We start from the raw sequence: 14719 nt of genomic DNA, 5'->3' as shown, positions 1-14719 counted from the left end.
GTCATTAAAAATTTACAGAAAGAAACAAAGGTGTGCTCTAGTGTCTCTCCTTACCCTTTCTACTGTTACTCTGGCAAACAAAAGGTATGGAACCTGCTTCATGAATAATGGGTCATATAATATGCATAATGCATTTTTAATGGCACACAGTAATAACACTGAGAGAGATATTTCCAATCTTCAGACTTGCTCCACAGCCTCTCAGTAGCCTGTTCTGATTCTCCCCAGATAAATCTTCTTTTCCTCTTCTTCATTTCAATTCCCCACCTTAAAGATGTGACTTTTCCCCATGGGTAGCTGCATTTCACCCAAACCAGCAGCTGGCACTCGTGCAAGCAGGGCTGGGGACATGGGCGCAGCAATGCACAAACATTTCAGGGGGTTTGGGTCTGAGCTGCAGCCCAACAGTGGTGCCCTGAGACACACCACTAACTGCAACATGCTCTGGGAGGAGACATGCTTAAACCAATAAAACACCTGTGGGTTTCTTCCCCGTGAAGAACATTCTTGCCAGCTGTGCTGCGTCCATGCTGACTCCTCAGCCACTCACCCCACCCTGCACACAGCACTAGACTCTAACCACACTAGCTGCCCTGTTTGGAAATGGGATGCTCCAAGGGGGCAAGCACGTAGCATTTAAGGTAAATGCCAACAACTGAGCCTGCTCAGGGCCTGCTGGAGCAAGGCCTGACCAGAGGGAGGAAGGAGGGAGGCTGTGCCGGGCAGAGGGACTGAGGGCAACAGTTGAACCCCAGCCAACCTATACCCAGAACCCCAGACCACTCACTCCATCCATCCATCCACAACAACAGCTCCCCTGTAAAATAAATACTGAGCATCACCCTGCAGCAGCCCCAAGCCTTCCTGTGCCACCAGCTGAGCCACGCCTTGGAGCCTTCCCTGGCCTGGGTGGGGCCCAGGGCATTACAGGCCTTTCACATAACCACCGAGTCTCCTGCACTGACCTTCTGCATTAATTAATCCAGCATAATGGGCCTAATGTGGTCTTCAGAGCACCTGGCACCTCCTGTGGTACCCGTGCCATATCTCTCCAGCCTGGACGCCATGATTGTGGCCGCGTTTCTGTTCAGTGAGAGCCCTGCCTGTGCAGCCCCAGGGGCAGAGCGCGTCCCCGCCCGAGCGTGTGGGCCCTGAGGGGACACGGCGACACCGTGCCGGGGCAACTCTGAGGGGACACCGCCACAGCCTGCCGGGGCAGCCCTGAGGGGACACGGGCACAGCCTGCCGAGGGAGCCCTGAGGGGACACCGCCACAGCCTGCCGGGGCAGCCCTGAGGGGACACGGGCACAGCCTGCCGGGGCAGCCCTGAGGGGACACCGCCACAACCTGCCGGGGCAGCCCTCAGGGGACACGGCCACAGCCTGCTGGGGAAGCTCTGAGAGGACATGGCCGCAGCCTGCCGGGCCAGCTCTGAGGGGAACCAACAGAAGTTCTCAAGAAAGCAGAAGCACAGGGAGGACCTCGGTGGCACCATGGCAGCAGGTGAGTACCCCGGCGTCGGGCAGGGAGGGTGCCCCAGGGCTGGGCCAGCCCAGCAGGGCACAGAGCAACTCTGTGCACTGAGTTTGTCCAGAATAAATGTACTAAGCTGGAAACATGAGTATATACCTATATGGGCACACGAGATTACATGCACACGTAAAAAAACAGGCTACCATGCTGTGCTCTGCTGGGAAAAGGACAAGGGACCCCTCCATCATCCTCCTGCTTCTCTTTTGTATGGGCTGCAACTGCCAGATGGAGCCAGCCCTGCTGACAAGGCAGACAGGCAGCAAAAGGCCATATTGTGAGTCCCAACAGGCTTAAGTATAAATTGTGCACCTGCTGCTCAGGTGTCCCTGCAAACTCCCAGGCACAGACATTTAATCTTGCGGGAAACATTCAAGTTGCTCCTGGGCTAAGGAGGGACTTCTGCCTGTCTACATTTCCAAAGCAGAGCCTTATAACTGCTGTTTCCCCCTAAACCCTCTCATGGTGATAGTCCAAGCCACAGTATACCCTAGTCGTCAAAAGTGTTAATGTTTATCTGAAATCAATAGGAATTAGACAAGTAAATATAGCAGTTGTGTTCTTTAATCACTACAGTTTTTGTCCTTGCATCCCTGACAATCACTGTAGTGTATTGTTGTAATGGCTGACATTCACAAATGTGCAGTTACATATGAAATAAAATCACTCTGGACCATCCTCGATACTTTATTAACTTAAACCATTGTTCTAATAAATATGTACCAAGAAATATAAGACACTCCATAAAATCTAAATAAGGACATTTACAAACTTGTCAACAAAGTAAAAACAAAGTTTTTTTTAACTGAGGTACATGCAGAGTTGTTAAGGCAAATTAAGTAAATTATACTTTTATAGTAAGTCCTGCCCACCTCAGAAAGTTTCCCTTTAAAAACTAAAAAAAAACAAAAACAAATATACAACTGATGCTATTGAGTAGCTATTTTCCAGTTATTAGAACAAGCCCAGAGTGTAGAAGCCAGTAATGGTTCTGGACAGAAAGTCTGTGCCTTCCTGGTGCTCCTGCCCTCCTCAGCCAGTTTCACTTGTTGAATTGGTTTCTAGTTCTAAGGCTTTTGTTTTTGTGCTGGTCTTTCACAAGCTTCCTTCTTTGTAGTGGATGGAGGAAAAACTAATCCTCCATGCTTCAAATGTACTGGTGGTTGGGCCTTGCACAGACAGAGACGGCTCAGGGAGGACAAAAAGAACCTCTCTGTCACTGTTAATGCACCTCCTGATTTGCACCAGAGTAAGTGACAGCAGGATCAGACCCAAGCTGGTACCTTTGCATAAAAACCAGCAAGATGTGAAACTGCACAGTCCTGACCCTCCAGGTTTTCCTGGCAGGAAGTCATCCAAGAGTGAACCCATTCAGCACTGAATTCAGCTGGGGCAGATGCTGATGGCTCTCTGGTATTACCCCATGTAAACACTGTTATACCCATGTTTCCCTGCCTGCTGATTCAAGACACTGAAAGCTTGAAGGGGTTCATCATGGCCATGGGAGAAATACTTTCCAGCTTGCAGATATTTGGTAGCTTATCCATCTTTGGAGTATTAGGCTTTATATCTAAAAGGCTTATATTTCAGTGTTATTTCAGAAAAACAAGGGGAAGAGAAGGAGAGAGACCCCAGCCTTTACTTTCCCCTTTCACAGTCATTCAGGTTGAGCTGTCAGCACGTGGCTCTGTCCTCTTCTTTCCTCTCTGAGCTCCTATTCAGAAAGGTAATGTCAGGGTCTATGTTCAAGACAGGGCTTGGGTCCAGCAGGGAAGCCTGGGAGCTGATCTCATAGTGTTGTAAGGCGCTTTCCATATTGTAGTTTGGACTCACTTCAGGCCATGCTGTGTCTCCCGGTGTCTCCGTAAATCCACCTTTCGTTGGAAGCCTTTGCCACACAGGTCACAGCCAAAGGGCTTGAAGCCTGTGTGCTTCCGACTGTGGGTGATGAGGTTGGAGCTCTGACTAAAGGCTTTTCCACACACCTGGCACTTGTGAGGCTTCTCACCTGCAAGCAGAAGGTGGGAAAGAGAGAGGCTGTTTAAGAGGCAACATGCTGCTTACATGGGACCATAGCAAATATACACTGATACTTAAAGCTTATCAAAGAGATTTTTGTGTGATTACCTAAGAAGTCATTCTTACAAAAAACATGCAGTTGGGAGCCCCAGAGAGAGCCTGAGCTGAGCCTCCACTTCAGCTGAGCAGGCCTGGACTTTGGTGCACCTCCATCAGCCCAGTATAGTCCTGAGAGTAGCCTGAAGCACGGAGTGCTCTCAGGACACCACACCTTGTGAATGTATTTGTCTGCACAGGCCCTGTGTAACTTAAACTGGCTTTCTGTCCTAGAAAACATGAGGAACTCCTGGAAAAGTGATGAATGCTTGACATTGATTACTATACCATCAGCATAAGGGCAAGTGGAATAGTAAATAGAGGTTGTTAAAACAAACCCAATGATCTGGGGTCTTGTCCCCAAGGGAGGTGTGAGGGCCATTAAGTGAATCCTGAAGGGCAGAGTTCATCCAGACATTTGTTCTCTCTGTTCCCCCCACTGCAATGCTAGCACTGAGAGCCCTCAAGTTCTCCTGCATGTGAATAATGTAAACAGAAATAAATGCAGCCTCTGGAACTTCTGTAGAGGAGTAAGTTGCAAAACTCCATGGGAGCAGAATCTAAGTATATTTTCATACTGTTTATTATCAAATTATAAATAAAAGGGAACCCAACCACAATACCAAGCCGGATTTTCAGAGTGGCTTTGCACCTGCAGAGCCCACTGGCTTCAGCTGGGAACAACAATCTTTGGGTGTTTGAAGATCAGATGCTTAGAATAAAAAAAAAATAAAAATAAAAATAAATAAAAAAAATACAAAAAGTTCTGAAGGCTCATTTCACAAGTATATGGTACATATGAAAGGAATTCCTCATTCAGTTAAGGAGATGCTTTCATACTAGCAATTTAAAAGCCCAGGCACAGTTTCTGATGTCTAAGAAAATAATCTGACTGATTCAAATTTGTCTGAAATTCTACTTAATCAATCCTCATTTAAAAAAGTTACTATGGAAGTACTTCTTGTAATACTTCATAAATAGTTAATTTTCATCCAGCAACCTTCAGTGAAAAATCTTTATAAGAAATATTTATTATTCTCTGCTTGACATCTAGAAAAGTCACAGCCAAGCAGTGCTACATATAGTGCCATTTCTCTATATATTTGCCCTTTTTAGGCTTCATCCTTTATATCTGCTAGTGGCTGCTATCAAGAAAAAGGTTTTTGGTCATCTGTACCATAGATTTGGCCAGTATAACTGATATTTCATATCTACAGATTCTTCGAAATCTTACACATTAATTTCCCTCTACTTCAAGTGAACAGTGCAGGTCTGAAAGGCAAGTTATTCTTTTAATAATTTTTGATAAACCTGCCTTCTCACTGAATGATACTTTTGAAACAATTTCCTTCCGTGATTCACCTGCACTTTATATTGGTTTCCATGTTTATTAGTAACAATGAAACTTGAGAACTCAGCACCTCTCCTTCCATTCTGTATCAAACTGCATCCATTTCTCAGAAAGTCCAGGTGGAAGTGCAGACAATCTCTGAACAAATATTGAGACTAAGACCTAGGCTCTCCAGTTTAGTATTTGATCTAGAGGAGGAGACTCCTGTTGTTCCTATTGTAAATTGGTAGATCCTGTAATCAAATTCACCTGTCATTTTCCCGGGACCTCAGCTGTAAATCAAGGCCACATGAATATAATACTTTACAAATCATCTTACACAAAAGCCCTTTGAATAAACATTGGTGGATCCTATTAAGGGAACACTGATTGGATTGCGAGGATTTTTGTAGGTTATTTTGCAGCTGCTGTTCATTAAACCACATTCAGATCACCTTCCTTTGCCTAAGTACGGCTCAGATAGCATGAACAGCAGTGGGACAGTGAGAAGCATAGAGAGGTGTGTGTGCTGTCCTAGCTGAGCAGGAATGGATTGTTGCAGAGAAACCTCTTCAAAGACCTGCCCTCATGTTGGGGCTGACACCAGCAGCTGCAGGGCTGACCTGTGTGAATGAAGGTGTGTTTCTTCATATCAGATTTCTGGTGGAACCGCTTCCCACAGTACTGGCACGGGTAGGGTCGGGTGTCTGAGTGGATGAGCAGGTGGGTGGACAGAGTAGAAGATCTCTTAAAACTCTTGCCACAAATCTTACAATCAAAGCTGCGTTCCTGCAGAGAGATGAGCCCAGACACACACATTACATCATACCAATGATCCCATCAGCAACAAACTGCCAGCAGCACATGAGTGTTGCCCCTTCTGCCTTAGCAAAAACTTACACTTCTCCAGTGAGCTGGACAGGCCTACACAGATGATAACACTGGCTTGATAGCAGCACCACACAATAAAAAAGATAATACATCCTCTCCTAGTGTTGTGCACTACTAAAATTTAATTGAACAGCTCTTCCTGCTGGCAGGAACAGTCAGGTGGGAGCAACCCAAATGGACTGGGCAGAGTCTGCCAACACACTTTATCAGAGGCCTGAGACACAATCACTCCACTGGGAAGCCCAACAGCTGCAGCACTGTTCAGAGGCCACCTCTCCACTGTACACAGAAAAGTGGGTGCCAAGGGCTTCTTGGGAAATCCCTGCTGTAGACCGAGTTCTGGCATGGCAACAACTAACTGCTTTTTTTAGTTCCATTAAAATGCAAGTGGAAGGTATGTAGAGCACCTGGGACAAACAGCTTTTCAGCTTACTACTTAAAGATATAAAGCCAAATGCATTAAGATCTTACTGTCTCTCACCTCTCCCTCAGACACTCTTCTTCATCAGTTTCTTATACCATACATCATCTCCTCTTTGCATCCCTTAACTTCCATTGTACCTTCCTCTTCCTTATATGCTTTCACACAATCACCTTCTTTATTTGGTTTTTAATGCATCCTCCCCAAAATGCTGTTACTTCCATGGCCACATTGTGCAGTGCTGCTCTTTTCACAATTGTTTGATGGATAATGAGATATTATCTACCTTCATTGTGTGCTCTGCTGGTTGCACATTCATGAAATCATAAATTAAAGAGCAAAAAAACATTGCTGTAACTCTATCTTCCAAAAGTCAATCTGAAGAATGAAGATTTGTCAGGTCAAGTGGGTGGGGAAGGGGAAATATGGCATAGTATCAGCAGGTGGAAAATGTTACAAGTCCTCCTACCAAAATTAACTACAATATTCTTTTTGTGTGTGACTCAGTGTGTCGAGATGGGTGAAGTCAGTGCTCTATACCCAAATGGTCATTCAGATGTTCCCTGCACTGACAAAAATTACTACAAACAAGGGAAGACTCACTTCTTTGTGGGAGGGAGGAGAAATGAGGAGTGCTGCATCAGAAGAAAGCACACTGAGTTGCTTTAGCTGTTAAAAAAAGCGCCAACCTCTGCATTAAAATTTTCAGCTCTGAGAGTGAACCTTTTTTATTTTCTGTTACTTCTGGAGTGCCAGAAGTACCCATTGCTTAATACAGACACATGTGAGGTCTGAAGAATGGAAACAAAGCCTGTATTCTTTAATTACCTGATTAGCTCCTTTGCACACTAACTGGTCACCCTTTCCTCTGATTGTCACCATATTTTTCAACTACAACTGCCCACTGCAGCCGTCCCACATTCTCTTCCCCTCCTCAGTTTAGGTCCCCATCTCCTTGCCCTATTATTTGCCTTGGTGGCTTCCCCAGGCAGCAGAACAGGGCAGCTGGCCCTGGCCCCCAGCCATCCATGCTGGCAGCCTGCCCACTCTCACCTGCGAGTGCACGGCCTTGTGCTGCTCCAGGCTGACTGCATGGCCGAAGGTCTTGCCACACATGTCACAGGCAAAGGGCCTTGTGCCACTGTGTGAGCGGCGCACATGGACCTCAAGGCCATGCGGTGTGGAGAAGACCTGAGGAAAGGGAGTACACAGCGTCAACTTTGCCAGGGAGAAAGGGCTGGGGGAGAGTCAAAACCAGTGTGGGAGAAAGGGATTCCTACCTTGCTGCACTTGACACACTTGTAAGAGCCAGTGCTGATGAGCAGTGGGCGGCACAAAAGGTCAGACTCCACTTTGATGCCACCTGGCCCCTTCTCCTGCTGCAGCCCAGGCTGTGTTTCACCATAGAGTCCAGGAGCTGCTGCTGGCTGCCGCTCAAACAGCCCCGGCCCCGGGGAGCTGAAATCACCATACAGTCCCAGGGAAGAGCTGCACTCGGCGCCATAGAGGGCGGGCTCAGAGCTTCGGTCGCAGAAGAGCCCCAGGGCTGAGGTCCGCTCCAGCGTCGGGCAGGGCCTGTAGCTTTGCACAAGGTGCCTGAGTTCGGAGCCACCCAGGCTGTTCCACATGTACGGTTTGAAGGGCACCGAGAAAGGGGGTGCTTCTTCTAGGGATGGACACACAGATCTCTCCGAGGCTGTGAAAACACAAGGGCATGGGAATTGGTGCACTTCACAATCTGCACTGTAATGAGGCAGAACAGCCTCAGCACTCAGGCTTATGTCCAGAGCCTGACCCTTGTACTACACTTTGAGGCTGCCCTTTCATCTCAAGGGCAGAACATTTTATATTGCACATTAAGGTCTGAGTGTCCAGTAATACCTACTTGCCCAGTGTCCCAACCAAATTATTTAAACCCAACACCAATTTTGTCTACCTCCATCTCTGGATACCTGGCTGTGTACACACTGATCTGACTAGCAAGAGACTAAACAACTCAGTCTGCAACTTCCTATAGTTTTATCTGCAGCTTCTTGGAAATATGTATCTACCATGTCCCAAGATGGACGTCAAAGCTGACAGTCCACGTGTTTAAGCTCCAATGGAGATCACAAACACACAAATATATATATGTGTGTGTGTGTGTGTGTGTGTGTGTGCACGCAAATATAACATTACAGAGGTGCCAGACACAGCAAATGTGCTGAGATTTACCTGGTCAACAAAATGAGAACGTCATTGCATAATTTAATGTCCAGATCTAGTCTTTCAACTTCATGCTACAGCTGACCATAATTATATTACAGCATAACTTAAATAAGTTACACTTCCTAAGGTGCTTGCCTGTTACGCTTCACTTTTTCATTTAAAAAAAGTTAAAATTTCTCCTCATTTGAAAGAAAATCATGGTTGTTTCAGATTGCTCTGAGGTTCTCCATATAAAGAAATTGAATCCACCCAAAACACAGAGCTTTGTAAAATCATTTGGATGTACCACATTAAAACCTGAAAACACAAACCTATTTTCCTAGTAGTCACAATCAAAGCGAATTTCCGCCAGGGCAAGCTCAAATGGCTCAGCAGGCTCCAAGAGGCTTGCCTTCAGCAGTGGCATCTGACCAATGCAGTGAATCACACTTGGGGGCCCATAGCAGAGTCTGATACAGTGGCAGGCGCACAGCCTTTGAGAGAAGTGTCTGAAGGCACAGCTGCTCAATGAGCCTTGCATGGAGGAAAGCCCAGCTGGGCTGGGCACCAGACCCCAACTGTGTCTGCCAGAGATGCTGATTAATGCCCGAGGTATACTGCTTTTACTCCTTATCATAATAGGCAGCAGCCCTGGAAGAGTCAAATGTCTCCACTGAACAAGTTTTAGTGAGCCAAGGAAGAGATTAATCAATTAACTACTGAAATGCTGATGCCTTCATAGAGACATTGACATCCCTTATAACCTGGGCTTCCAGAGTAACCTCCCTTAACCTGGATCTCTTACTTATTCATGTCAGCTCTCATGGCTTTTTCAGCCTTTAGCAAATGAAGATAAGCGAGGGTGGACTAGGGAAAGAAAGCACAATGTGTTAGGCTATCTATTTGGATAGGAAGTGATCACTGAGGGGTTACAGAAAGCCGTAGGAAAAAAGATTAAAATTGAACTTTGAATGACTTGACTTTTTCCTGTGTTTCACAGAATTTCAGATGTTAACAGTCTCAAATTCTTCCATTTAAATTAGCAATCTTTTGGTTGGGAATATATGCATACATACGAGCTGGGACACTTGAAGAGAGTGATGAAATCAAATTAGCTGACATGGTGTTCATCATGATTTTTCCTGTTCTGCAAAGTTGTGGTCAGCATCACATCATCTATCTTGTGTCTGTGCAACCAGTTTCAGTGTTGCCATCTCTCACGATTTTATCACAAAATTCAAACCTATCTTGAAGTCCCAGCACTTAAAATGGCATGATTTCATCAGGTCCTCAGCTTTTCTTTTGTTTGTTCTTGTTATAACTTTATTTTTTCCTTTTAAAGTCAACTACTATCTCAAACTGTAAGAAAAGCATGAAAACATAAACCCTCAACATTTCAACACTAGAACTGAATATCCATAAGGTATTATTTAATCTTGATTTCTGAGCCAGTTCATTGAGTGAGAGGGAAGGCTGACCTGATTTTTGAGCCCTTGGAATTGGCAGTACAGTATACAGTGAACATTGCACCACAGATCAGTTTGCGTGCAATGTTCTTTCCATCACCGCACATGCTTTGGAGCCCTCTCAAGCACAGATGCAGGAGAGTTCTTCACATTATACTCAAGCTGTCCAATCTCAGTGGCAAAGCAACCTCCAAACCCTGTTCTGCCACACTGCAGAGCATTTCTGTGTGTGCTGCTTCTCCACGGCATCTACTGGGGAGCAGAGACAGAGATATTCTCCCTTATTTTCCTAGAAATTCTGTGCAGCCGTTATAGAGACTACTTCTCGGAGAAAAAAAAAAAAATATCAATGCTTGTTTTTGAACCTTAAATGGATGGGAACAGATTGATATGCACAGAAAGAAATATTCAAGTGTCCTCTTACACAAAAGACCACACTTTCTGCACGACTCCATTATACCTAGGAAAAGGTCCGCTCCTTCTGCAGCATCAACAGGATCATTAGGAGATACTAATACTGCTGCACTGAGCTCCTATGCATCTTGAGCATATGCACATGCGTGTGATTACGTGTAGAAAGTGAGGTTAAATAACAAAGTGATTTGTACTGGTGGAGTTAATAGGTGATATGTCTGTATGTTGTATGACCACCTACATCAGCAGCACAACACTCAAAGACAAAAATGAAATAAATACAGCTTTCATTGCATATTTAAGTACAACCTGCACCTATGTTCACTTCTAGAGACAAGGGAGTGGTAGTACTACTTGCTACACATGCCGTCAGCATGATTTAGAACCGTCATTTCTCATCTGCTCTGCCTGGCAAAGCAAAAAAAAATTGTGTCCCATCCAAACACAATTGTAGGAATACATTCTCTCGCCACTGCATCTTGCAGAAGTGACCTAGACACAAATTCTGGCTTCACGCTGAATCTGACAAAGCAGCTGGAAGGCAGAGGGGCTGGAAGAGGCGAGCTGAGGGAGGAAGCCCAGCTATCTAATTCTGTTGCCACTGCCTTCATCATTAATATAACAGCACCTCTCTCAATGCACTGAGATTCATTTAATAAAGCTCTTACAGTACTTGGAGTACCATACCTTCCCAGACCTCCTGTGAATGGGATCAGACAGCCCCAGGACTGCCCACCCCACCCTGAAAAATCTTCATATGGGGACATCATCCTCATTTTGTAAAGTTATCATTCCTGGACAGCCTGATGGTTGGCCAGGAGCTGCTGAATCCCACAGCGAGGAAGAAATCAGAGAGATGGAGGAAAAGACAGAGCAGACCTGGTAAAATATCTGTTCTATTTTACATCTGTCTTTTTGACACCCTGTGAAAATGGTCTGTTTCCTGTGCAGAAATTGTAGTTATTTGGGAAAGGAGGAGAAGGAAAAACTCATTAGAACAAAAATTACACACATTGCTACAGTCTGTGCAGAAATATTACCAGAAGAGTAATGCAGCAATGCTGCATTTAGCCTATGTGTGTCATTTGCATAAACTGTAAGTATCCTGTGGCTGATCCTGGACAGCATTTTGAATGTCCCCTCAAAGGAGCTTAGGACTCTTGAAAGAAAATGAGGCTTTAAAAATGCAAATCCACATCATTACAATCAGCCATTCATATGCAAGGACACTGTAAAGACAAGTGGGAAATGGTGGCAAACCCGGACTAAGTATTTGTTTGCTGGTGTCTTCTGTCAGTCGGTAAAGCTGACACAATTTTTCCTTCATCGAGACAAAAACTGTCCTTTTTTCCAGCTGTCTCTTTTTAATGGAGGCAATAAAAAGCGGTTTTATATATATATATTTGTTCTAAAATGACACAACTGTATTTTTAAACGAGATAAGTATTTGTGCCAGGCTGGGGACAGCATCTCCCACTGCTCCAACCACATCAAAGCCAGGACAAGGGAGCTAGAGACAGACGCTGCAGCCATAAGTGTGAGTTTCCTGGATTTGGGGTGTTTAAATCTGACTGTCATTGGGTTTTTTTTCCTCTGGTTTTTACACAGAAACAAAACAAAAACAACAACGATAAAAAACAAATAGCAAAAGAGAGGGGGACAAGGGAAGGGAGAGCTACTTCTTTTTTATAGGCAAGAAGCAAGAAATAACCTAAAAGGGCGTTAGGAAAGACGTCTAGCAGGTTGTACAAAACAGAAAATCGGCTCTGTTTAATACAGGTATATAGATTGCCTGTACTGTCTTAAAAGACTTTAAAAGTCCGTGTAGGCACGATCCTGTAGGAGAGTGCTGGGTCCTTATAAACATAACCCGGCTTGCCTCTAACAATTAATCACAAACCAAAAAATCAACACCCGATGTCATTAAACTTTCCTACAGCCTGTCACCTGCTGCTCCCTCAGCAGCACGATACGGGCTGGAAAAGCAACCCGAAAGAGGTAACCTGAAAACGAGTGGAAGAAACAGATTCTGGCAGATTTGGGAGAGGGAAGAAAAATTTTAAAAGGAACAGGCAAATTTGTCCCTTCGACTCGTTTGTGGTGGTGGCACCTAGGCATGAGATGCATGCTCCACTAGCCCACGGCACAGGTATGGATATGCAGCCGGACCCTCTCTGAGCACTGCTCGCCCCGGTCCTACCTGGCGAGACGGAGGGTGAGGGAGGTCTCCAGAAATCCTCGAACTCGGACACTCTGTCACAGACACTGCCCTCGCAGCTGGGCGCTGACTCAGAGGTGCCATCGGCAGCCTCGGTAAGGTGGGATTCCGGGGAAAAGCGCCCCTGGGCAGGCTCCGCATCGGGCAGGGCGGTGCGGCACAGCTCCGTGTCCTCGGGGATCTTGCTGTCTACAGGGCAAAGGAGAAGAGGGAACTCCTCAGTGTGGGTCCGTGGTGGGAGCCAGCCACCGCCCGCTGCGGCCCGCTCCCGCCAAGGTTGGATGCCCGACTCTCTCCAAGCCCGCATCAAGCTCCTCCGGCGTCCCGCAGGGTCTGCGGAGAGACTGACCGGTCCCGCGAGCACCGGGGTGATGTCGGGCGGGTGGGCAGTCTCCGAGTGAGGCTGCGACCGAGGGACTCCTACCTGCACAGATCTGGGCTAGCACCGTCTCCAGCCGTAGGCTATAATCCTCGTCGGCGGAGCGAGGCTGGTGGTAGCTGTGCGCTTTCTTGCTCTTCACTAGGAAGGACCTCGGCATGGTGGGGTGCTGCCACGGCCGGTACGGCTACACTCCCTCTCTAAGCGCCGGGAGCGGCGGCGGCGAGCGTCACCCCCGAATCTCCTGCGGGGCGGCGGCAGGGAGGCGACCTGCGGAAAGGCGCCGCGCCCGCCGGTGAGGGCCAGGGGCGCCGGCCAGGAGGGGCCGCTCGCCAGGGGCGGCGCGCCAGGTGGCGGCGCGCAGGTGGCTCCGGCCACCGCCCCCAGCCCCGCTCGCTTCGCCCCCTCTTCCAGGAGCGCAGATAACTCAGCCTCAACCGTCCGCAGCCAAAGCCTTTTACCTCCCGCCCTCCCACCGCGGCCTTGGGGCCGCCCCGGCCACGCTCCGACGGCTCCTGCCGGATTGCGGGGAACAGGCAATAACAGCAGCTGGGCACCGTTCTTCGGGCGAGCGGGGGCTGAGGGAGCTGGGAGGCGCGGTCGGGTGTTATCCCGTCCCTCCAAGTGGGCGCACCGCGCCTCTGTGTTTGCCCCTGCGCCTGCAGCCACGGCAGAAGCGGCGACAACAAATCTCCCCTCCGAAACAGCTTATCACGTCCCACCACCCTGGACGGGGTGGCCGGCGCGGGGTTGTTACCGGGACGGGAGGGGGAGTCGTTACAAACCCAACAGCCCAAACCTGGCGCCTTAGAGGCTGTTGCTGTCGGAGGGACTGATTCACCCATCCCGCGCGAACCGCGATCACACCAAAACGAACAAAACGGAATCTCTCCTGCAGCCCGCAGCTGTGGGCGCCGCGCCGCCTTGCAGCTCAGGGCACAGAAAGCCGGGGCGGGGAAAGAAGACGAGGTGGGAAAACTCCTTCGGGAGTCGGGGAGGACCGAATTAAACAAAACTACCCTGAGCCGACTCTTCGGGGGAAGGCCGGAGAGGTTCATTCGAACCCATCCAGCATCGGGCCGCCTCTGCCGTTGATTTTGCAAATAGCGAGTTTAATCCATGTTCTTTTGGGGGTTTGGGGGACTTCGATGAGCTGCAAACGGGGAAGATAGGGAAGGAGCCCGGCCCGTCAGAGAGGGCCCAGGAACTGCCCCGCAGGTGGCGGCACGGCTGCGCCACAAAGCTCCGGCCCGTCCACACCCGGCAGGGGCAGGGCTGCTCAGCGCTTTTGGGGAGGCGCCGCCCCCCGGCACGGAGCCGGGTGGGAGCATTGCTGCCCAGACCCACCTGTGCCTGCGTTCATCCTTGAGCAGGAGCTAGCAGCCAGCGGGCCCACACGGAGGGGGCAGAGAAATCAAAGCGGCCCGATAACGCGTTACCAACCCGCGCCCCGACAGCAACGGCCGCCGCAGCCGTTGAGGGCTCCGGGCGCCCGCGCCTCTTCAGCCGCGTGTTTCCCTCCAAAAGTCACGCCGCGGAGGCGCCACCGGCTGCCCAAGGCCGGAGCTGGCCAGGAAGGGGCTGGGCCCGTGGGAAGGCGAGTCCCGCAGCCCACCTGGCCGCCGTTCGCCCCGGTTCCCCTTGGCCGCGCCCGCCCGGCGGCCGTCGCTGCGGGGGCGCGGGGCCGAGGCAGGGCCGGAGCGGCCAGCCGAGAGAAGAGGGGTCAATGCCGGCCCGGCCCGCCCGCCGGCAGCTGCCCACGCGAGGC

General features: G+C 48.7%; 1 protein-coding gene across 1 annotated transcript; it reads right to left on the bottom strand.

The window, feature by feature from the left end:
* Positions 1 to 2201: 2201 nt before the first annotated feature.
* On the bottom strand, positions 2202 to 14472 carry GFI1 (growth factor independent 1 transcriptional repressor). The gene is made up of 7 exons (XM_056497964.1): positions 14299 to 14472; positions 12997 to 13221; positions 12555 to 12761; positions 7568 to 7983; positions 7341 to 7478; positions 5599 to 5764; positions 2202 to 3538 (listed from the first exon to the last, which is right to left on the bottom strand). Exons 2-7 carry the CDS (start codon positions 13109 to 13111, stop codon positions 3360 to 3362), a joined length of 1221 nt encoding a protein of 406 aa, XP_056353939.1. The 5' UTR covers positions 13112 to 13221; positions 14299 to 14472; the 3' UTR covers positions 2202 to 3359.
* Between the last annotated feature and the right edge of the window lie 247 nt (positions 14473 to 14719).

Source organism: Oenanthe melanoleuca, chromosome 8 (assembly GCF_029582105.1).
Source record: "Oenanthe melanoleuca isolate GR-GAL-2019-014 chromosome 8, OMel1.0, whole genome shotgun sequence".
Taxonomy (NCBI): domain Eukaryota; kingdom Metazoa; phylum Chordata; class Aves; order Passeriformes; family Muscicapidae; genus Oenanthe; species Oenanthe melanoleuca.
The sequence above is the reverse complement of the archived record's forward strand: the minus strand, read 5'-3'. Positions and strand labels throughout refer to the sequence as shown.

What these genes read in the sequence shown, in the direction of transcription:
- GFI1 (XM_056497964.1), bottom strand. Translation starts at nt 13,111, where the DNA reads ATGCCGAGGTCCTTCCTAGTGAAGAGCAAGAAAGCGCACAGCTACCAC. An exon ending in ACAAGGCCGTGCACTCGCAG is followed by an intron (nt 5,765 to 7,340) that starts GTGAGAGTGGGC and finishes ATCTCTCTGCAG; the next exon opens with GAACGCAGCTTTGATTGTAA. An exon ending in ACACACCTTCATTCACACAG is followed by an intron (nt 3,539 to 5,598) that starts GTCAGCCCTGCA and finishes TTCTGCTTGCAG; the next exon opens with GTGAGAAGCCTCACAAGTGC.